The sequence below is a fragment of the Myxocyprinus asiaticus genome, chromosome 1 (assembly GCF_019703515.2).
Source record: "Myxocyprinus asiaticus isolate MX2 ecotype Aquarium Trade chromosome 1, UBuf_Myxa_2, whole genome shotgun sequence".
Taxonomy (NCBI): domain Eukaryota; kingdom Metazoa; phylum Chordata; class Actinopteri; order Cypriniformes; family Catostomidae; genus Myxocyprinus; species Myxocyprinus asiaticus.
In genome coordinates, this window is record NC_059344.1 from 6,050,446 (window position 1) to 6,075,948 (window position 25,503).

Sequence of the window (25,503 nt, forward strand, 5' to 3'; positions counted from 1 at the left end):
GAATTCTGGGCAAGAGTCCAGAATTTTATCTGCAAGGTTTTAGATACTCAAATTTCATTTTGCCCGAAACTTTGTATTTTGGGTGATGGGGCGGTTATTAAACTAGGTGATAAATATACTAAAAGCTGGGTCCAACCTAGCTAAATGATTGGCAGACAAATCATTCTTAGAGGAAGTCAATTGGCACTCCCTCATTTCAAGAATGGTTCACTGAATTGGGCAGGGTGGCGGCATTTGAAAGGATGTCATATAAACAGTTTGGCAGATTGGATGCGTTTAGTAAGAAATGGGTTAAATATTTGTCCTTTCTGGAAGGCTCTCAGTGAGGACCATGTGGAGAAACAAAATTATGGTAGTAACTGTGGATTCTGTTCTTTGTGGGATTCTTTTCTCTTTGTTTGTTGATTTTTATACTTTTTTCTAAAAAAGAAAATAATAATAATAATAATATTAATATATATATATATATATATAGATAGATAGATAGATAGATAGATAGTACTGTGATAAAAGGTGAGTCTTAAGCAGAGTCTTGAAGACAGAGATGGACGAGATGTTGCGGAGTCACATAGGTGCAATTACACTTAAAGATCTGCCACCAATAGTGCCAATAACAAAAATATTAAACAACACAAAAAGTGCCTTTAGAATTCAATATATATATATATATATATATATATATATATATATATATATATATATATATATATATTTATTTATTTATTTATTTTTTTTACATATCTTCGAACATAGACCCATCACTGGCCTAAATTTCACATGGATACATTTTACAATTGAGTTCATCAAGCTGTTCGAGGTAAACTTGAGATATTCTTACAGGGTGCCTCCCGTCTGAACACGCATCAGACGGACACAACTGAGGTTGTGTCGTGTTTCACTGGTGTTCACTGGTGAGTCTCTAGCCATTAATGGCACGTTTTTTTAGGACACCGTGTCAAGTTAAATGTAGTTTGAAACTTTAAAAAAAATAAAAAGTTTCAAACTGTTGGTTTGTTGTCTGTACAGCTGTGCGTTGCCTGTACAGCTGGAGCTGTGCTTACTACCCCCTGCTGACTAAGACTCGCAAAACATGAAGGTGGCACACAGGTTATCAGTAAAACCTTATTTTCAAAGAGAAGTACAATAATAACAAAAAACATTTAGTAAAATAGAAAAACTGCAGTCGTGGCAAGAGGAAGTGAAATTATGCAGACTGAACTGAAATAATTTGTATGTTGTGTGTGGGTCTTTTTGTTACCTATAGCAATTGTTATATCCCTACGCAGTGCAAAGCCCACCAGTCTCTGCGACTCTTTGGAGACGATGACAGGGAAGCCATTGTAACTTGTTTCTGAGATTATGGCCTGCAGCTCAGCGAGCGTCATGTCATCCTGCGTGAGCACGGCCAACGGTGGATCATTTCGACGTGGACGCATCACTTCCCGTGCCAGCGTGGTGTGCGTGAACTCTTCTTTAGCATCAAGGAACGGGTATCCGTTCAGACGAATGTGGGCCTCATAGATACCCTCTCGTCCAAACGCATCACCCACCCATTTACTGGTCATCACGGCTGCCATCAGAGGAACAATGTATTCTAGCCCGCCGGTCAATTCAAACACGATGACCACTAGAGACACCGTCATACGGGTCACACCACCTACAGAGAATGCAACACTGCAAATTGGTTCACTGGCAAAGGCAAAACGACTGCGCAACAGATGCAAAGAAAGGATATGCATGCATGCATACTTACCCAGGCAGGCAGCAGCACCCACCATGGCGTAGAGTCCAGGTGTGATGCAGTCAGCGCCCACCTCACACCACTCTCTGAACAGGAACCAGTCGTGGTGATAATACGCCAGCTGCTCTACAGCGATACCCACAATTCGCCCAGCGATCGCACCGATGGCCATACTGGGAATAAACAGACCCGACGGGACCTTGCAGAACAAAAACATCACATCACATCCAATAATTCAGACACCAACATAACTGAATTTTTTTCAAACAAATCATCAGTAATATTGACCTCAAGAAATATATATGGAGTTCAATACAAGTTAAGCTCAATCGACAGCATTTGTGGCATAATGTTGATTACCACAAAAATTTATTTTGTCTCGTCCCTACTTTTCTTAAAAAAAAAATCTAAAATCTAAAGTCACAGTGAGGCACTTACAATGGAAGTGAATGGGGCCAATGTTTGGAGGGTTTAAAAGGGAGAAATGTGAAACTTATAATTTTATAAAAGCACATTGATTCTTCTGTTAAAACTCATGCATTATTTGAGCTGTAAAGGTGCCTAAATTAACATTTTTACAGTAATTTTAGGGTTTTATGATTTGTTGACATTACATCATCATGGCAAATAAGCTGTAAAATTTGATATAACTTTACACAGAAAAGGTTAGCAAGTTATTTTAGCACACTAAAATCATGTTTCTATGCATATTGTTTGTCTTGTGGCTATACTTTTGAAACAGTGGAGTATTTTAACGTAAAAAAAAAAATTGTCCCCATTCACATCCATTTAAAGTGCTTTTTTTAAAGAAAAGGATGGGCAAGTCAAAATTTATTTTAGTGGTAATCAATATTATGCCAAAAATGCTGTCGAGCTTAACTTGTCTTGAACACAGATTATTCCTTTAAATTGGCTTGTGAGTTGCAAAACTGCAAATCCTACTATTGCGAAGGCACAGTCCCATGAATACCAATTTGGTCATGCACACATTGCTTTGTAACCTTCTAGGATAATACAAATACAGTTTAACAGAAAGCAGGTGTCTCAAGATGCTTTTTAAAGTTCTTTTAATTAGACACATCATCTAAAAAACAGCGCTCCTGCACGAGACACTGAATAAACAAAAACAAAGACGTTTGTCTAGCGCTGGATGGTTGCAAAAGCATTTGGTGAACAGCCCCTTACACTAGGCGAAGGTCTTTGGTCGTTGCGTCTTTCTCTATTTTAAGCGTTTCTCAGGTTAAGCAATGAGTTTTTTAAACGCTTTGTCAGGAAAGGTGTTGTAAATGTGTGTATGGAGATCCTCGCGTTCGGTTCCAGTCTGTTGTGTTCCGTCTGTTTGAACAGCCCCTGGCCTGGGCTCATAGTCTGAGCCACTTCACCACAGAGTTCAGCCGAATCCCACTGCTATCTGGGAATATTGCTACTCTAAATACAACTGTACTGAATAAAAAAACAATGTGGTATTTCGCTGTTATTTTGAAGCTTGAGTCTGGAGTAGTATACTGTGGCATCAGTGCAAGTGTAACACCATGTGGACTGCCTATTGAAGCGTTTCCCCCCTCATTTTTTCTTTTGACTTAACATTTGAGAATATGGGCCAACTGAAACTTTGTATTAATTATTTTATGCACATTAGTTGAAAATGAAATGTTCTTTTTTGTACAGCCAGGAATGTTCTTTGCAATAATATAATGTGTGCTGTATGGTTTATGTATTTATTGCGCCCTCTTGTGGACTAAGGAAACAACGTCAATTTAAAAATCAGCTGACTTTAAAATTAGAATATTATTCCAATTTTGAAAATATTTAAGGTAAAAATTCAAATTTAGTTTCTCTCCTCAACTGACAGCCCTAATTTACAGTGCATCCCAAGTATGTAAATACCCAGTAGTTCTTGTGCTGTGGCTAGCTGACACGAAAAGTGTCAAGAGCCATGTTTGCAGTGATGCAAATACTAGGTATGCAACAAATGCAACGAATCAACCCCGAAGGGGGTCACTCGGACAGCAAAATGTTCAAGGGGGTGCCAACGTTAATATTGCATACACCCCAAAAATGGGTAGTTGCATGTACGGAAGTACTTTAGGTTGAAGGATACATGCTATTGTTGAGATTTGTTTCACATTTAGTGCAAACACCTCAAATTAATGTGTTTAATAGCATTTTAGTTTGAAATGCTGTGGTATTGAAAATTAGGAGCGCTACGATCAAAATTTTTACAGCCGATGCGTTTACAGATGTTCTTGTCATCTGATCAGCTAATACTGATACTGGCCATTTAACCTTTAATTAGGAGCTAGTTATATGTAAGCTTTCTTCACACTGTAAATGTTGAACCTAATTTCCCTGGTTTTTTTTTCTCCCCTTTTTCTCCCCAATTTGGAATGCCCAATTCCCAATGCACTCTAAGTCCTCGTGGTGGCGTAGCGACTCGCTTCAATCCGGGTGGCGGAGGACAAATCTCAGCATCTTCGACGTCAACCCGCGCATCTTATCACGTGGCTTGTTGAGAGTCTTGCCATGGAGACATAGTGCATATGGAGGCTTCAAGCTATTCTCCGCGGCATCCACGCAACCACGTGCCCCACCGAGAGCGAACCACATTATAGTGACCACGAGGAGGTTACCCCATGTGACTCTACCCTCCCTAGCAACCAGGCCAATTGGTGCTAACCCTGTTTAATTAATAGACCACCATAGCCGTTGCTTAGTTTTTGCTGACCAAAATAATGTAGGTAGGTTAATTGATAATCAAATAAATACACAAAATGTAAATTTTTTTCAAATAAAGTTTTTTTTAATAGACTTTAAAAACAAGTAGGTTAACACAAAATATTATATTTATTAGGATACACAGGCTTATAAAGAAGTGTCAACCTGAAAACTGAACTTAAAACTGATTAATTGGTAAAACCAATATGCCTGTCTACCTCTGAATATTAGTATAGTGTCAAGCCTAACAGCAACCGGTAACATTTTCCAATAAGGTTCTATTTGTTATCATTTGTTAATGCATTATGTATCATAAACAAACAAATAACTATATATTTTTTACAGCATTTATTTAATAAAAACACAGTTGTTCATTGTTAGTTCACAGTGCATTAACTAATGTTAACTAACAAAACTTTTGAATAAAAAAATGTATATGTTGAAATTAACATTAACCAAGATAAATGAATGCTATAAAAGTACTGTTCATTGTTATTTCACGTTAACTAATGTTGTTAAATAATGTTAACAAATGCAACCCTTTCAGAAACCACTGGATGCTCACCTTCAAGCCGAAGGTGAAGATTGTCATGATGATTTTGAAGATGAGCGCCAGGCTAAGCTGCCACATGGCAGAGTACACGCCGGGCATGGCGGCGGCGTCCGAGCCCTCGGGGTACGCCTGACTACCATTCATCTGACTGCGGTACTGGCAGAGCTGCGATGACTCCAGTGGGCCACAGTCGGTAAACAGCTCTTTAATCAGTTCACTGGTGTTCTGCCGTGTGTACGGGTTCGGGAACGCTATGATGGCTGTGATGGCCGCCACTGTGATCACCTCCAACACCGGGTACTTACCTGGCATGACACAAGATGTTAGCATTATTCAACTTGTTATACCATATCTATTATTGTATCATTATTATATTACATTGAAATAAACATCATTAATTAATAGTAGGGCTGTCGATTTAACACATTAATTCGGTGCAATTAATTATACAAAAAATAACACTTTAAACAAATTAACGCAATTAATCATGTCCCCAGACCATAATACAGAATATCCCCATCATCAGAGCAATTCAAGCTTGAAGTACCACCTGTTTTCAGCAGGGGGCAGTAAGTGAAACTCCAGCTGTATACACAACACGCAGCTATCCAGACAACAAACCAGGCTTGCTTAACACTAGCAACAAAACAAAATGAGGATGCATTCTTGCGTTCAAACCAATGACAAACACAGCTGGATAGATGCAATTTCGAATGCAGGGATGTCGGGATGTGTTTTAAGTTTTAAACTACGTTTAACTTGACACAGCGACCTAAAAACACTGTGTTTATGACGCGACGTAACCGAAGTGCTATAAAAGCGTCCGTCTGACGAATGTGTGCATTGACACGTCCTTAGAAAAGCCCTTATAATAAATCTATCTCTGACAAATTGACTAATTCAATTGCAAAATGCTTTTGCTGTGGGCTGTAGGCCAATGATAGGCTTAGGTTCAATAATATGGAAATAAATATAAAGCCTTCTAAAGACACTTTTTGTCTTATCAATGCTTTACTTTTCTGCCACAACAATGTAATGCATTTTAATTATATTATAATTTTTATAATGTATATTATATTTAGAATGATTAAATATAACAATTATATACTGTGTATGTATATATATATATATATATATATATATATATATATATATATATATATATATATAAAATGCAATAAACAATGCATTTTAACAGCAAATCAGATGTACAAAAAATGTCTTAAGTGAAACTTTTTTTTACATTTTTCTCCCAATTTGGAATGCCCAATTCCCAATGTGCTTTTAAGTCCTCGTGATCGCGTAGTGATTCGCCTCATTCCGGGTGGCAGAGGACGAATCCCAGTTGCCTACGCGTCTGCGACCGTCAACCCGTGCATCTTATCACATAGCTTGTTGAGCGCGTTGCCACGGAGACATAGCACGTGTGGAGGCTTCACGCCATCCACCGCGGCAACCACGCTCAACTCACCACGCGCCCCACCGAGAGCGAGAACCACATTATAGCGACCACGAGGAGTTTACCCCATGTGACTCTACCCTCCCTAGCAACCGGGCCAATTTGGTTGCTTAGGAGACCTGACTGGAATCACTCAGCACGCCCTGGGATTCGAACTAGCGAACTCCAGGGGTGGTAGCCAGCGTATTTTACCACTGAGCTACCCAGGCCCCCTAAACTTGAAAAATGTTAAACTTGAAATTAATTTTACAACAGACCTCTTAGCACTGCAAAAAGTGTGGTCATTCTACTGTTGATTTCTGAACGCTTTCGTTAGTCAAGTATTTACCGAAGCGTGTGGATTTGCGGCGATGACACCAGGCAATGTTGGCCCGGATGAAGAAGGCCCCCCACAGGCCACCGAAAACCCCCAGCAGAATGAAGGGGAAGAGCTCGAACAGGTACCAGGGCGTGTGATACTCCACATAGAACAGCACCAGCCGACTGTTCCCGAATGGGTTTATGGAGCGCAGCACAAATGCTGCAACAAGAGCAGCGAAGAACGAACGCCACAGAGTCTTCAGAGGGAAGTAGTAACTGACCTGAGAGAGAGACAGATCATTGTTAAATGTGGTTGCTAGGGTGTTCAAGTAAAAAGAGCCCGCTGAATGCCCAAGTCTCTACGATACTCTGGTAGATGAAGCTTGGGGTAACATACCACAGAAAGTGTCAAAAATGCCCCACATATTTAAAAGGTGAGGGCAAAAATGCCCCTGTAGTGCATTCCTCTGTTATTTTGTTATCTATTATTTGATATATAACTCCTATCGTTTTGTACTCTTTGTATTCTACCATAACATCGTTTTCTGATATCTTGTGCACTATTTACAGCTATCTGGTATGCATTTGATTTTATAGGTAACAGCTATAATTGTTCAAATTGAAAGTTGATTAAATAGGAGCACTTAACATAAATGGAAAGCTTTGCTCACGAATATTAATATCATACAATTTTAAAATGTAAACATTTTTGGCTTAAACTTTGTACATCACTACTCAGAACACAGAGAACATACGTACAATTCATCTCTCTTCTCTAGTATGAAAGAGGGAAACTCACCTCCTCCAGACTGAAGAGGACTCCTCCAATAGGAGCTCCAAAAGCAACTGACACCCCCGCAGCAGATGCCGCAGACAAAACCTGAGTCATACAGAGCCGTAGGAACAAACCGAAGTATTATTTCTTAGTTTCCACACATTGGTGGCTTTAAATTACCATCAATGTCCATGTTTACCAAGGATGTCTAACCTCACGTTTCTTCGCTTCGTTTTTGCTGTATTTGGGGAAGAGGTAGGAAAAAATGTTGCCACAGCAACAGGCCACATGGACCAGTGGACCTTCCTTCCCGAGGCTAAGACCCGATGCCACAGCCAGTACCAGAGTGATGGTCTTTATAATCAGGGTCCATTTCCCCAGGTACCCTCGAATAATAAAACCACTCAGGATGGTTTTAATCTGATGGACAGAAAAGAGAGACAATCCAAGACACAAAAATGACATTGTGCACATTTCAAATGATCAAAATGTTAACAAAAACAGTTTTAGGGCAGGATGTGTTTTTGATCAATTAACTTGAGCAATGAGCAATGAATGAAGAATTTGTAGTACAATCTTTTTTGATAAAACAAAACCTGTGCAAAGTGCTTTTGTAAAACTTATCTAACTCTTTTTTTTTTTTTTTCTTGCATAACCACAAAAACAGTGCCATATCAAAGCAAATACTGAGCTGGTTCAGACCTCTCAAACAGCTGAATCCATGAGAACATTTGGTAATCCACAGCAGACCAACAATTCACTGATATACAGAATACTTAATTATAATATGTTCACATTCATTTTGTTAGGTATATAAAAGTTAAACTACATTCTGAATAAAGCAGTGATCTTAAAGGGGTAGTTCACCCAAAAATTTAAATTCTCTCATTTAGTCACCCTCATGTCATCCCAGATGTGTATGACTTTCTTTCTTATGCTGAACACAAATGAAGATTTTAGAAGAATATTTCAGCTCTGTTGGTCCATATAATGCAAGTGAATGGTGATTAGAACTTTGTAGCTCCATAAACCACATAACGGCAGCCTAAAAGTGACTAATACGACTCCAGTGTTTAAATCCTCTAATATAAATCTCCACTTTAACTTTCACTTTCAGATGTAAAAGTGAAAGTGGAGATTTAGAGTAAAAAAAGGACTTACATTTTGATCTGTTTCTCACCCACACCTATTTAAACACTGGAGTCATATGGATTATTTTTTCCTTTATGTGATTTTTGGAGCTACAAATGTCTGATCACTATTCACTTGCATTGTGTGGACCTAGCTGAAGTATTCTTCTAAAAATCTTCATTTGTGTTCTGCAGAAGAAGAAATTCATACACATCTGGGATGGCATGAGGGTGAGTAAATGATGAGATAATTTTCATTTTTGGGATAACTATCCCTTTAAGGTGCTTTTTGGCCAGTTAATGTTCCTCCAGAAACGGCCAAGAAACTCCCACTTCTTGTTTTACAACTCACGAGTATGAAAGCAAAGGCAGAGGGATTTTAAACCTCAGAAGCAAAAATAGCAAGAGTTGAGAAGACGTTTGTTTCATTTCTGCGATTCAGTTTGAACTGTTACTTTCAATTTAATCGATTCACAAGATTGATTCAATGCTTTGTTTACACCATCACTTAAAAGTATTCACGGAACTCTCCGGGTGGCATTTTACATAATTTATATGCTTTAAAATGTTTTATAAAAAATATGTATGCAGGGAAATGTTGCTATTTATTACTATGGACTTTTATTTTCAATGTAGGGCATACAATCAAATTGATTACATGATATGCCAATTAATCAATCTAATTAAATCGCAATTAATCGGATATCAGTATTTGCTGAAAAAAATCCCCCAAAGAAAGAATTTAACATGTAATCATAAAAATATAAATATAATTTACATGATCAATATAGTAATTCAGAAAATTCAAAGAGATTACATTAATGTGACAGACAAGTTAGACGATTAGACCAGTGATTCTCGATCCATTCCTAAAGGACCACTATCATAGCACATTTTGGAAGTGTCCTATAGCCAAGGTTATTACTGTTAACGAAAACGATTACTAAGATGAAAACTAGTGGAATTATTTATTTATTTATTATTATTTTTTGTTAACTAAAATAAAAATACAAATGGGAGTTTTCAAAAAAATGAAAACTAAACAAACTTTAAAGGTGCACTACAAAACGAACGAAAACTAAATAGACTCATAGAAAATTACAATAGTTCTCATTTTTCAATCATTGTTGGATGATCAGATTTAAATAATCTCTCAAGCCTTATTTCTCTATTTCAAAGTTCATGTTTACTAATGTAGTCAACTAATGTTAACAAATGGAACCTTATTGTAAAGTGTTACCATTTTTATAGTTTTTTTTTTTAATCTTGGTTAATGGTAATTTATAAATCTACATTTGTTCATTTTAGTTCATAATGCATTAATGTTTACATGTACCATATATTAACAATTTTTAAATGTAAAAAATGTACTTGTATATGTTGGAATTAACATTAAGATAAATAAGTGCTGTGATTGTTGTTCACTGTTAGTTCATAATAACTAATGTAGTTAACTAATGTTAACAAATGCTACCTTATTGTAAATGTTGTGTTACAGATTGTTGTGGTGTTATACTGTATGAAAACTAAAACTATACCAAGACAAAAAAACGTATTTAAAAAAAAAAAAAAACTATTTACGTACCATTAAAACGAACTAAATTGAAACTAAAACTGAAAACCAAAATGAAATAAAAAAATTTTTTTTACATTTTTAAAACTATACTAACCCTGCCTGTATCTAACTCTGATCTAAATTGGGTGTGTCAAATTAGGGTGACATTAAAAAGTTGTAGTGTTAAGTCCAAAGTATACATCGGTCAGACGCGAATGCTAGGCAAATTTCATCATTAGCAGAATGATCGAGCACTGAACGCATGCAGGCCGATTTTTCTAACTGTGCGTACTCTAAACGCGCAGAATGTGCATGCGCCTGGAATTAACTGCACTTATTAGTGGGACCACAAGGTGGCAATACTCACAGTTGAGCCGTTGCTTTCACAAAAAAGCGTGAGATGTAATCGCCGGTAAACAACAGGAGGCAAAGGTGAAAACAACAACAGTGGATTCATCACATCAATAACACGTGTGTGAGGAGGTCAGGAGATACCACGCGCTAAATGCCTGTGAATGCACAGTCAAACGTAGTATACTTTGAAAGATTAGCGTTCAACTATTCGCAGGCGCTAATCGTTCATGTCCAAAACAAAGTACACTTTGGGCTTAGTAGTCCACCAGAAAAGGATTGATACACCGGAATATATAATCCAAAAAAAAGTGTCTTAAGAGTTCAATGTATTGTTTGTTTAATTTCCATATCATTTAACACAAGCCTATCACTGGCCTGCAGTCGCATTTGGAGCGTCTCGTTGCAATTGCGTTACAGGTTTTCAGTATCTCTAGCCATAAAGGCCGCATATTTTGGGCACTGTGTACAGTTAAATGTAGTTTGAAATTTTAAAACGCATCTCCAAGCACCTTCACTCCATCCAGCTGTCTGTTTGTGGCCTGTATTGCTGGAGTTGAGCTTACTGCCCCCTGCTGACTGAGACTCATAAAAACACAGAGGTGTTACTTAACGTTTGAATTTGCTTCATTGGTAGAATGATTCCTTATTCTAGCTCAGCATTCATTCCCTTCAATTCAACTGCAGAATTACCTCAGGTATTCCTGACCCGCAGGCATAGGGGGCGAACACTTTCACTAGAGACACAGCCAGGAAGGCAAAGGACAGTGCCCAGAACGTGAACATGAAGTAGTTCATTATATAGGAACCAGGACCCTAGAGGAGACAGACAACAAGGAGTAATAAAGCCAAACTCCAACGCCATGTTACATTTCATCTGGTGTACAGAAAGATGATGTTCTGACCTCTGCCTGACCCAGGATGAGTTCAGCCCATGTCTTCCACTGAGGGCACTTGTCTCTCTCGGCAAAGGTGGTCTCGTTGGAGCCCCAGCAGCACTGCTCATGGTTAAACCACATGGCACTGAGACACACCCCCTCCTTTAGGTCATTCAACCAGTCTGCAGCGATGTCTATCACACCTGCTAATGCTCCTAAGGGGACAAGGGAAAAGAATATGAGGCCTTTAAACAAATCAGTGTTTAAATCTCAAGTGTGTCATTCCTGTACCACTAATCAAAAAAGTGGAACCGCAAAAATCTTCCCAAACACTCCCCATCTTCCACTGGTCGGACAATAAGATAGTCCTGCCCCAAAATCATGCCACTGGTTGAGCCATTTACATTCTCTTCACATTCTTTACACATTTCTTCATTTTCCGACTTTGTCCAAAAGTTGCTGAATTATTGTGACATTGACCACCACAGTATTGGAACAGCCAGGATTGAGGTCATGGATGCACACAGGGTCAAGGTGGCACAGGTGACTTGGGCTTTGTTCACACTGCACACAATTCACTAAATGGACCACATGCCATTTTTAGTCTAATTAGATGTTATCTTCTAAATCCAACATGGTGGTAGCACATGCACTTAGACAAAGGAAGTAAAATTGGGGCAAGAGAGGCGGCCTACGAGCAAGGCTAAAAGCTATCCCAAACAAACCAGCCCTGCCCAACCAGCCTCACCACCTCGTGGACACTCATCAACATAATGGACAAAATCAAACTAAAGGCCAATTCACACCAAGTCCGTTTTTGCCAGTGTTCGTTCCGGACAAGCTTTTGAATAGGAAAGATGGATTCCCATGGCGCTATTCACATCAGGTCTGAGACACTGTCTGCTGAAAATCCAAAGTTGTTTTTTACGGAGAGCAGGACACATTTTTTTTCTTCAGAATACTGACTGACCAATGAGATTAAAGCCGATCAGTTTACTAAGCAGACAGGACAGCAGAATTTTGGCAAGAACAGTGGAGGAGTGTGTATACATAAGTACACATTGTTCTCCAGACCAATAATATTTGATGAAATACAGGCCATTTTTCATACCAAGGGAGTTTACTGCCTTATCACTGTGGTGCACATACCCCTACAAGTGTGCTGGTCAACTTGCCACTGTCCCAACCTGTCTTAGATCCACCACTATTGTTCCTGTGCCCAAAAAGTCTGCAGTGAAATGCCTTAACGACTTCCACTCAATTGCATTATCTCATCATTATGAAGTGCTTTTAAAAGACTTATATTATCGCACATCAGAGCCATCTTTCCCAGGGATCTAGACAGCCACCAGTTCGCTTGCTTAGTGAAAAGATCTACAGATTATGCCGACTCGCTCGCACTCCATTCAGCCTTGAACAGAGCATTCGATATGCTTGATAGATTTCTTAAACAATAATCCCGCTATTAGTGTGAGCTGCCTAAAGATGCCCACCCCGACTAACAACGTCAGCAAAGACTCACCCCACCCAGGGCACAGTCTGTTTGTCCCCCTGCCATCTGGGAAGAGGTACAGAGCAATCAAGTCCCACAGAAACAGACTGAAACACAGCTTCTTTCCCAGGGCTTTTGCCGCCTTGAATTTTTTTTTTAATGAAAATTGTATTTACTGTGTGCAGATTTCTTACTGTTTTATAAGCCGCAAGTCCTATAAAAGTAAGCTGCTACATCAATTTCTTTAGAGCATTAAAGTTTGTAATGACAATAAGTGTAAAACTAAACCATCTTGTTTAGTTTTAAAGTTGTTAGCTTGAATAAGCATTTGTGTTGCAGGATAACCGTATGATTCACTCAAAACAAAAGATCGCCTGAGGACAGGATATAGTAATTAATATTCTTCAGACAGCAGACTGATTAAACTAACATAACTGCTCTGCGACTGTTCTAGACAATCTTCTGCAGATTCAATTTACTCAAATTTTTCTGCCAACCCTACCAAAGTGAAAGCTTACAACGTGCATTCATATTCAGTGTGTGTTTACCTGATGCGAGTCCTGTTAGCGTAACCACAAGCCACCCTGACCAGGCGTCGTACAGACTCTTGGTGAACTCCCATGCTGATTCCTTCTTTTTACTGTTTATCTACAAGGACCAAAAAATGTGTAAATGCACAAATATGCTTATATAAAAAAATATGTTTTGATTTGTTATACAATCACACTATATATCAATAATCGTAATTTACAATAGACATAGACTGATAATTAATTTGACCTATATTATTTTTTAATCGATATTCATAGTTCTTAATAAGTTAGTGGTTCCTTAATTAAGCAAGCAACTCACTAGGTTTTGCTATGAAGCCAAAAACAAGCAGCTGATAATGAGTTACCTTGCGATGTCGTTCTCTGTCTTTGCACTTCTCCCTGACCCAATCGATGGTGTGGAAGTCGTCGTAGGTGCCCACACCTGGTATGGGCTCCTCTAGCAGATCCAGCAGGTGGGTGGAGCTACTGGCCCCTCCTCCACCCCCACCATTAGACATGGCGTAGTTCGACCCTAACCAGAGAAAGAGGAGAGGGTTAACAAATTGCTAAATGATGTGCAAGTGGTGCTTAAAGGGGTCATGGCATGAGAAATCACATTTTTCTTGATCTTTTGTCACATAAGAGGTCAATGAACTATAAAAACATATTGTAAGTTTCAGAACTTAAAACTTCCTAATTAATAGAAAAGAGCATTTATTTAAACCAGGCTCTAGAAACGGGCTTTGACCATTATCATGCATGTCATGCCGCTTTTAAAAGATGCTATGTCAAGTTAGAACAGCTGTGCTGTTTCTTGCTGCTTTAAAGGTGTCCTGTACCATTTTTGCACCCATCTGTGCTATGTTTAATTGTTGATCTTTTGCACTAGATGGACGTCTTTGATCGTTTTGATGGGTTTCCCACGATGTGCGCCACATTTTAAGAGCACAACTTTTAAAAACGCATCTCATTCTGTTGCTGCCATGACTGGGAGAAACACAAGCCGTTCTGTGTGTAAACAAACATGGAAGATGTGAGATGTCGCTCCTGTGAAGACCAGCATCTCGTTGAACATAACATAACCATGGATTGGATTACGTTAGTGTTTTCAGAACATTTCAGCATGGGTTGTATGTTTTCCTCTCAAATCAGTGTGGATTGCTTGTGAACCAGTCAATACATGATTCAAGCTTTCCAAAGGAACTGTTATTGAACGAATAATATTAAAGACAGGGCAGTTAAAAACTTTATTGGACCCTACAGAAAACCGTAAATAAACAGTTTCATTCACGAATATTTCAAATGTCATGACTGCTTTATAGGTGCCACTGTGCTTGGTGTATCCAGATGCAATGTACTGGATATACGTTATGTGTAACCCCTGAAATTTAATTTTGGAATGTTGTGGAGCTTGTACATTTTCTTCCGATTGAGTTTCAAATATGGCTGAATTGGAGGGGCTGCACAATGTTAGCCAATCATAACAGTGGGCGTTTACATTAAAGTCTTAAAGGGTCAGAGAGCTTAAACTGAGCGTTTCAGACAGAGGGCCAGAGACAGGGTGGAATTTGTTTTAATATTAATAAATTATGACCGTTTTGGTGCAAAAAAAACCTTTACTAACATTATAAGTGGACCTAAGTGGCTAATACAATATTAATAATAATAAAAAAAGGTTGTCATAATCCCTTTAACCCTTAACACTATATATTGAACTTATTAACTTCTACCATATCACTTGAACATGAATGATATCTCAAATCGCTCAGCTTGTTGAGGAGAGGTTTTTTTTTTGTCTACACAACTGACTTGGATTCAAGGAGAGACTTGAGCCATATCTAGGGACCAGTATAGGGCTGGGCAATAAAACAATCTTGATTTTTATCAAAAAAAGGTAAAAAAAATAAATAGATAATGATGATAAACTTAAGTAAGTCCCGATATTTAGCCTATGTTCTACATCTAGACAATCAGGCATGTGTCGCTAAAAACACAAGCAGTTCGGCAAAGTTATACACAAAACTAGCTAACCGAACTGTCATGAAATCAGCTGGTTATTAAGTATTAGCATGCTAGCGGCTACCTAGCCCTGCTGTCATGTAAACCAGTTAGGAAGCCAGGTATCCACTAGCTAGCTAGTCATTCACCATATGTAATGGAATAAATCCTCAACTGAGCATCCTTTTTAAACTTCAAAAGGTAGCTTACCCTGTGGAGTTTATAATCGTCCCCAATTATGGAATTAATTGTATATCGTGATAAATATTGATATTGAACGACAATATTTTTGGCCATATCACCTAGACCAGAATATCATAGATACTTGGGAGTGTGCTGTTTTGAATAGGTGGCAGTAAGCAAGCACCCAGAACATTCTAGAATCATGGCGGTAAGTTTTGCACATGCAAGCAACACAGTTTTTTTTTTCAGAATCTTTCAGGAGGAATGGTGATGGCTGAAGATGGTAAAAATAAATAACATGTACACAAATGATTGTGTACGCAAGCATTTACAAAGTCTAGACTTCATGGATCACTACAACCACCATGTAGTCTGTCACACTGACTCACTCAATGAAGTCAGACATCTGAGTGATCTGGGTGACAGATTGGACATGTGTGTTCTGTTCTGAAAACAGTGAGGGCGAGCCACTGAAGCACAATAGCTAATAATCAGCTAATCAGCTTTCCACACATATCCAGTGCTCGAGGTCAGCCAGACGTGGGCCGACACGAGGCACTTACAGCTCTTCACTGTCATACACTAGAGCTTAGGGCTGGGAAAGAGCAATCAGAATCAGAATGAGCTTTATTGCCAAGTGTGCTCATATCCACAAGGAATTTTTTTTTGGTGATAGAAGAAACAAGTGCAGACATAACATTACAGTGAGACAGAATATAAAACAAGATAAGAGCATAAATAGGACATATAACATAGAATGGCGTATGTACGTGTGCAAGTGGTAATATATGTGCAAAGACTTACAATATAATATATATAAAATATATATATTTTTTATTTTCTCCCCTTTTCTCCCCAATTTGGAATGCCCAATTCCCAATGTGCTCCAAGTCCTCGTGGTGGTGTAGTTACTCGCCTCTATCCGGGTGGCGGAAGACGAATCTCAGTTGCCTCCGTGTCTGAGACCGTCAATCCGTGCATCTTATCACGAGGCTTGTTGAGCGCGTTACCGCGGAGACATAGCACATGTGGAGGCTTCACGCTATCCTCCATGGCATCCATGCACAACTCACCACGCGTCCCACCGAGAGCGAGAACCACATTATAGCGACCACGAGGAGGTTACCCCATGTGACTCTACCCTCCCTAGCAACAGGGCCAATTTGGTTGCTTAAGAGACCTTGCTGGAGTCACTCAGCACGCCCTGGATTTGAACTTGCGACTCCAGGGGTGGTAGTAAGCGTTTTTACTCGCTGAGCTACCTAGGCCCCCCTTACTATATATTATATTGATATCTAGGTCCCAATACGATAATAGTGCTATTCTTTATGTTAGGTTTTCCAACTGTGATATTTTGTGATCTTGTTCATCGACACTGAATTTCAGTGCTTTGTGCAACAAGTGCTGAACTTGCTGCTTTACTTCATTGTAGAACCATAGAAGTAGCGTAGACATGTTAGTGTCGGAGGAAAAGAAAACATGGAGGAAATGGCGTCCCTTGGTTTCAGTGTGTTTATCATTTCACAAAAAAACTTGCAGTGCATTTATATGGATCTGTGCAGAGATCCATACAAATAAAACAAGTTACAGACTTATATTCTGAGCTCATTCTGAGTTTGAATTTCGGTCGAGTAGAAATAATTGAGGCTTCACTGATCTAATGCCACAATACATTTCATAAAAATATTTGTGAAAAATGTAATTAAAATAATGATTCTAGACTCAACATGGTGGCCTACGCAGTGGTTTGTCTCTATAATTCTGCATTGAGTGTCTGTACCGTTCTGCAAGTATTAGGGATGTGCGAGACTAGTCGACTAAACGGTACCGATGCTGCTAGTCGACACTGGAATTACTTTTCGGTTAATATATTTGACCATAAACTGTTCAACAGTTTCAGGGCTCCTGACTGCGACTAAAATGGTTGCAAATGCGACCAAAAATAACTGATTGCGATAATCATTTAAAATATAGTCGCCATTGGCGACAGTCATGTTGTGTGCATTCATATGTGATTTCATCAGATATCAACTTTTGAGTTATTGAATACATCTTTAGAGTGCGCACCACGTGTGTCTCGTGCCGCTTTTCACCCGTTCTGTTTCTGACAAGGTCGCTGCACCGCATGCAACAACAAACCCAGCGCGAGAGAATCGTAAAACAAATGACTCTTTTGAACCGGGTCTTTTTCATGAATCACATGAGAGTTTGAACTCAGGAGCTCAGGTTAGCAGTTTGAATCAGATTCACCAAATCAGCCATCAGTGAGTTCACGACTGGGAGCGCAGACATTTCAAAATAAGAGTCCCATGTGTATTTCGGGCTTCTTTATAATTAAAAGTCCAGTATTGTGTACCATTGTTTTTTCTTCTAGTAATTATTGATTGGGACTGGAGTAGCACAAAAAACTGCATCTGGGATTTCATTCAGTTTGCACTCTTGTAGTCTCTGTGCTGGGCCATCCGGTAACAGGTAAATTGTAAAACTTTTTTTTACACTTTGGACAATTGAAGGACTTTCACACAACTATTACACAAGGTGCAAACATACTTTGATGCTCAAGAAGACAACACACTACTATATGCATACTCTATGTAATTATCTGTAATGTAGATTCTGAAGAGCAGTACTAAATAAAACAAATATTTTATCTCTTATATTTGTATAAATTATGAAACATGTTTTGAACATTTATGAGACAAAAGGGAATGCAAACTTATCTTCTCAACTATATATATATTGTTTATTAAACCTCCGGTTAATGGGTTATCAGCTGTCTTCCTTTTCTTCGGCTTTCTATATTGTTTCTGAACAGTAATCTACAATGAGCAATTCTGTGATTTGGTGACTAAAAACAGCCATTTGGCTCCTTTATGTTTCAGTTTAGGAGCCAATGGCTCCTAAGTAATTGTTTTAGTCTGGAGCCCTGCATTTACATCTGGCTTTATATTTTTACAGAGTCTGCACTTAAATTACTGTCATGTTAATGTTAACATGACAGTTGTTAAAATATAATGTTTAAGTTATAATGTTTTAAAATGTTTAAATATAATTAATAATACAAATACTTTAAAAAAAACAAAAAAGCGGGATATCTGGAGTAGATGTTTCATTTCACCTCAGGCTGCGCGTGCTTCTTCCCTCTCTCACGCGCAGCGTGGGCAGGAAAATGTCCTCTCGCTAGACAAGCAAACTCAGCAAAATAGTTATGAAATCAAATTGGTGGTGGTGCAGGAAGTGGATTTTCGAAACGTTGGCTTGCAAGTCGCTATCAATATTTTCACATTTGAGTCTTCTTTAAATCTGTGCATGCTTGCAAGTTATTTTACAGAACAGGCTATTAGGGTTGCTCTATCGGTCCAGCACTGTTCATACAATTGTTTTCAATAAATATGCCTGTATTCGCAAACGTTGATTCAGTGAATGCGTGTTCAGCAGAATTTAGCGTCGGACTTGGAATAGATTAAGTATTATAAATGAGTACACATTTTAAATGATAAACACATTTTTTTTTTCCTGAAGGTTTCTTTTAACTAGTCGATTTTCATTTAAACGTCAGTGAAATTAGTCGTTCCACACATCCCTAGTAAGTACACAACCAAAAAGTTAGTGTATGTTAGCTACTCTATTCTTCGTTGACCATCTCAATGTAATCTTTGGAGGGCGGTGTTTTGGAAAAAGGGAGCAGGTCTATTTCAATGGCTTAAGCCCAAAGTATACTTCGGTAAAACGAGAATGCTGAGCATTCGCATAGAGGATGCATGACGCAAATCTAGTCATCAGCAGAGCACTGAACGTGCGCAGCCCGATTTTTCTAACTGCGTATCTTTGAACGCGAAGAATGTGCATGCACTTGGAATTATTTGCATGAATTAGTGGATCCATAAGGTGGCAATCCTCACATTTGAGCCGTAATTGTCATGAAGAAATGCTAGAAGATCTAATCGCCGGAAAATAACAGGAGACGAAGGTAAAAACAACATCATCAACAACAGTCATATTGCGCATGCGCCAACCGCCTGTGTATGCGCGCACCGTCAAATGGAGTATATTTGACAGGCTCGCGTTCGACTGTACATATGTACATTTTGTTTAAACGTCAGTGAAATTAGTCGTTATGCACATCCCCAGAAAGTACACAACCAAAAATTTTGTGAATGTTAGCTGCTCTACTGTTCGACAACCAAAGTCTACTTTAGCCAAAAGTAGACATGAGGAGAAGTGCATGTCTGGCTACATCGTAGGTTAGAAACGGAAGCATAAAACGGCCCTAAGGGTGTTTCAATCACAAATTTACAAATGATAAAGAATCAAAGGGCTTAAGCCAGCAAAGAAACAATACGTGACTCGTTTGCATAATGAAGCTGAAGAATATGTAAAAACACATCTTTATTAAAACTCCACAGCAAAAAGAATCCAGTGAAGTACGACACAGAAGATCATCAGGCTATGAAAACCACATGAAAGCATCTCAACGGTCTTGAAAGAAGATTAATGTGTTCGTAAAAGGCAGTAAACAGCAAAAGATTAAACCAGACTGCAACCCATTTCAGCTAAAGTGCACATCTTCCCCAAGCAAACCGTCAAGGCCACAATGATTTTAAACGTCCCTGCTGACTTAAGCACACATAAAAGAGCAGAGAGACCCTCGGGCCCACACCGTGTCTGTTGATCAATGTGTAATCCCAAAAGAGTTTAGGAAAAGTGAGAGGAAAATATAGTAAAGGCCATATTTCTGCTTTCAAAACCCAAACTTGCACTTTTATCTTGGTTTGTTTTAAATTGCAAGTACATCAGAGAGAAGAAATACAATTATTCGTGGCCCTCGATAACATATTGACTTCCTCGTGATATTGTATAGATATTTGCATGCCAAATATAAATATTATTTACATTTTTCCACATTATTATTGTGGTGATGGGAAAAATTTTCTAGGAATTCATTATCAGCCCCTTAGAAGGAGCAGTTATCATGCTTTACACGTAATCACCCTCTCTTACTAAAATTTACTACGATTTTACAGTAGTAACATTAACTGAGGTATTTTGACAAAATTGTTAGTATCATATAAAATAGGCTAACCTTTTAGGTGAAATCTATAATACTTTTGTGTACTGAAACTGTGTTATAAAAAATAATGTTTTTAAAGTGTTTAGGCTACTAATGTATTCATTAATATTATAATTTATTTTTAGAAAGACTAGCTACATTGTCAGTTCTCTTAATGAGAAACATTGAGTGAAATATCGCAATATATCGTAGTTTTAAATAGCAATAAATGTTGTAAAATGTTTTTTTAAAGAATCGCAATAATATTGTATTGTGACCTAGCCTAAATATCAATATTATATCGTATAGCCAGTTACCTTGTGATGCCCACCCCTACTATTCACATCCAGAGGTCATTTGAACAGAGGCATAAAACTCTCGCAATGCCTCATTAAAGAGGGCAGCAGAGTAGGCACAATAGTACAGAATTAAAACTTACTGGAACTACCTGTGCATTAAACAGTTTTAACGCAAGCATTCAAAATCGAGTATTCAAATAGACCATGTATATGTATTGTGACGGAACGACCATCCATGAGGGGAATCAGTCCACGTCAAGGTTATTATTGTTTTGCATTTTTAAATGAGTTTTTATTTTAATACGGTTTTCAAATTTGTTATAAATTTCAGTTTAGTTAGTTTCATTAATGGTTTTGTTAACTGTCGTTTAGTTTTTATTTTGTAGACACGTTTCTATTTCGTTTTTTATATATTTTAGTGGAACTCGCTTCCAGTTCCTGTTCTGGTTGCTGCCGGCACACTGCACAAGTCTGTTTGTAGCTTGCTAGCCTGCTTAGCATTGCTATTCCTCTATGTTCATAGTTTTATCGTTTGCCATTTTACCGAGTGCTTAGTTTTTTCATCCCGCTTTTCTACCGTTTCAACTGCGTGTATATTACCATGCGCACCAGTTTTCTTTTTTCTCCGCTTGTCTACACCTCGCATTCAACTGTGTGCATTCATTTTCGCCACTGTGTTTTACACAGATTATTGCAAACTCAAGGAACCACCACAACAACAACAAACAATTGCGTGAGGAATTCACATCGATCTCAAACCCTCGCCACTCAAGGACAACCAAAACAACAACAACAACAACAAACAAATGCAGTAAGTCATGGCATCCGCTCATATTATCGCTTCCTGCATTGCATGCCACATTTTTGCTATAGCTTCTTCTGTCAGCAGTGAGGGATTCACATGTGATAAATTTAAGGAATTAGTCAGGCTGACGGAAAAGGTTCATGAATTAGAGGCACGCATCCGAACGCTAGGGAGGTCAGTGAGAAAGAGAAGCCGGTAGATAATGTTTCATATGTGGGTAGAACAGCGAGCAACACACACACTTTGGTTCCGGCTGTAGAGCCCCTGCAGCAGGGTATTTGGGTGACGTCTCGGAGGCATACTTGCTTAGCAAAGCGACACCACTCTCCCGTTCCTGTTAAGATTTCCAATCGATTCTCACCACTCAGAATCATGTTGAAAGTGCCCTTGTTATAGGAGATTCTATTGTAAGGAATGTGGAAATAGAGACTCCAACCACTATTGTTAAATGCATTTTGGGAGCTCTGGCATCTGCCATCAGATCAAATTTTTTTAAGTGCTGGCTAATGCCAAATGTAGATTTTCTAAAATTTTTATTCATGTCGGCACTAACGATGTCCGGCTTCGCCAGTCGGAGATCACTAGAGATAATGTTAAAGAGGTGTGTGAACTCCAGGGTGTGCTGAGTGACTCCAGTCAGGCTTCCTAAGCAACCAACTGGCCTGGTTAGCTAGGGTGGGTAGAGTCACATTGGGTTAACCTCCTTGTGGTCGCTATAATGTGGTTCTTGCTCTCGGTGGGGCGCGTGGTGAGTTGTGCGTGGATGCCGCGGAGAATAGCGTGAGCCTCCACACACACTATGTCTCCGTGGTAATGCGCTCAACAAGCCACGTGATAAGATGCTCGGATTGACTATTTCAGATGCAGAGGCAACTGAGATTCGTCCTCCACCACCCGGATTGAGGTGGTGTGAACTTGCAAAAACTATGTCAGACACTGTAATATGCTCTGGCCCCCTCCCTGCTTGTCATGGTGACGAGGTTTATAGTAGATTAGTGTCACTGAATGGCTGGATGTCTGAGTGGTGTCCGGAGAATAGCATAGGATTTATAGACAATTGGAAGAGTTTTTGGGGTAGTCCTGACCTGCTAAAGAGAGACGGACTCCATCCCTCCAGGGAAGGTGCCGCTCTCCTCTCTAGTAATTTGGCTCATAGTCGTAATAGTGATAGTATTTGACTAACTGGGGCCCAGGTCAGGAAGCAGATAAACTGGCTAATCCGAATGTCTGCTAGATGCCGTGAGATGTCACACAAATCATATAAATTACAACAAATAGAGACTGTATTACCTAGATATCACACAGAGACTGTGTCTGTTCCCCGAACTACCAAACTCAAACCCTCCACTAAATCATTTAGAAAAAAATTAGATTACGGTAAAACTTAAAAAAATAAAATAAAATAAAAAAAAAGAAGATAAACATCATATAAAGGTAGGGCTACTAAACATTAGATCTCTTTCAACCAAAGCACTAATTGTAAATGAATTTATTACAGATCATAGTTTGGATGTGCTCTGTTTGACTGAAACCTGGCTTAAACCGGATGAATATATTACTTTAAATGAATCTACTCCCCCAGGTTATTGTTATAAACATGAGACTAAAACACGAAGTTTAAGTCTTTTGAACTAATAATGCTTTGTGACACCATCAGATATTAATAAACAATATCTTTCGTCATACAATTACAATGAGCACACAAGAGAGCAGCTCGGAAAAATGGAACGCAAATGGAAGAATTCAAAATTAGAGGTATTTTGCGGTGCATGGAAGTACAGTGTCTGTAGCTACAAACAGGCACTAAAAGCTGCCAGGTCAACATATTTTAGCAAACTCATAGAAAATAACCACAGCAATCCTAGGTGTTTATTCTTCCTGTTTCCTTGCGCGGCTGTAATCTATCATGAGCATCAATAATGCACTTTGATTAATGGCATTAAGATGCCGTTATAGTAATACATTGATACAAGATTAATCATTTACACCGACATCACCCAGGGAAAGTGCCGCAGGTGAGCCGAAACTGCACACACTCCCTTCCATTTTTAAGCAGGCACTCAGTGCTAATTCGGACAGATATGAAACAATAACTAAAGCCTTGGGGTGTTCATGTGGGATTTCTATGTATGATTAGAATACTCAAGCAGCATTATCACAACATCCCTTCTCGTATGCATTCTAATAGCAAGGTTATTCCTTTTATAGTGATGTACAGCTTCCGAATATTGAATATGTTGAGATGAATTTGAAGTGCACTTTATGTTAATGCATGTAGCGTATTAGTGCAGGTATTAAGTTAAAATGTTGATTTAGTAATTAGAGAAAATGTTTTTTTTTTCTTAGTTAAGGACCCTGACGAAAATTAACCATGGTTTTACTATAGTAATACTGTTGTAACCATGACTACTGCCACCATGGTTTTCTGAGCAGAAATCATAGTTTTGATACAATTAACCATGGTTTTATAACAGTAATACTGTAGTTTGTATATAGTAACCATGATTTTACTATATATTGTAATCATGACAGTAACCATGTTTATATTGTGATTAGTATGATTTTACTACAAATGCCATGGTTAAGCTATGGTTACTGTTGAAAACAATGATTGTTATTTAAGGGCAAACCTGTTGAAGTGTTTAATAGATTATTCTTTGGATTTGGCAGTAATATTTTTTTTTTTTTTGGAACAAAGCAAATACTGAACCATACTGAAACCGTGACCCTTAAACCATGATACAAACCAAACCATGAGAAATTCGAACCATTACACCCCTAGTGTTTATTCAGTAATGTGGCTAAACTGGTTAGGAATAAAGGCTTGACTGAACCAGATATTCCATCACAGCACAATAGTAATGACTTCATGAATTTCTTTACTGATAAAATTGAAATCATCAGAAATAAAATTGGAATTACTCAATTGTCTGTCACAGTACCTCAGAAAACAGTGTCTTATAATTTTCCTTTTGAGCAACTTCAATTTTTCGCTGTCATAGGTCAAGAAGAGCGCATGCACAACATATGAGCTTTTGACACATATAAAGTCCAGATTAAATTTATGCTGCTTTAAAAATATTAAGGAAAAACAAAGGGGGCACATGGTATCTACTAATATAATAATTATTATATAACCACATTCCTTTAGATTGCATACAATTCCTACATATAAAATTGAATGGAATAGGCTATTAATCAAGCAACAATACTGAAAAAGAGAAAAACATTGACGACTCTTTTCTGGATAACTTAATACGTCCTTTAAAACTGAACACAAATTAAGATGAGAAATGGCTCATTTTAATTTACTGACCCAAAGTCTAAAAGCATTAAATCAGTAACCAATTAATGTATCAAATCTACAGTAGCCTAATAATCATTCCGTGGAGACAACTGAAGAACAATTATGAATTTCACTTTTACCTGTAATATTTACCTGTAATAATGAAAACATGTACCAGTCCATGTTTTCATTATTGCCGTTGTAAATCAGTAGAAAATAAACAGCAAGGTTTTATATACTAAAACTCAACAATACAATCACATAATTTCAGATGTGTACATTACTTAGCATTTCGAAATTGAATAAATGTCAGCATATAGCCTATATTTCACCCAGAGGGGCACTTCAGTCCATGTGGGCAAAGGGGCAGTTGCTTGGGTGTGTGTGCGTGCGTGGAAAC

At 38.3% G+C, this 25,503-nt stretch overlaps 1 protein-coding gene across 7 annotated transcripts in view; it reads right to left on the reverse strand.

The window, feature by feature from the left end:
- The window catches only part of LOC127420489 (H(+)/Cl(-) exchange transporter 3), a 79,199-nt gene that overhangs the window by 14,712 nt on the left and 38,984 nt on the right, over positions 1-25,503 (reverse strand). For all 7 annotated transcript variants that reach the window (XM_051663245.1, XM_051663082.1, XM_051662863.1 and 4 more), the window contains 10 exons: positions 13,848-14,014; positions 13,498-13,597; positions 11,485-11,672; positions 11,273-11,395; positions 7,757-7,963; positions 7,568-7,648; positions 6,797-7,049; positions 5,022-5,314; positions 1,754-1,940; positions 1,259-1,657 (listed from right to left, as the gene is read on the reverse strand). In XM_051663245.1, the coding sequence (XP_051519205.1) occupies positions 1,259-1,657; positions 1,754-1,940; positions 5,022-5,314; positions 6,797-7,049; positions 7,568-7,648; positions 7,757-7,963; positions 11,273-11,395; positions 11,485-11,672; positions 13,498-13,597; positions 13,848-14,000 (1,984 nt within the window). In that variant the 5' untranslated portion in view covers positions 14,001-14,014. The remainder of the gene's footprint in view (positions 1-1,258; positions 1,658-1,753; positions 1,941-5,021; positions 5,315-6,796; positions 7,050-7,567; positions 7,649-7,756; positions 7,964-11,272; positions 11,396-11,484; positions 11,673-13,497; positions 13,598-13,847; positions 14,015-25,503) is intronic.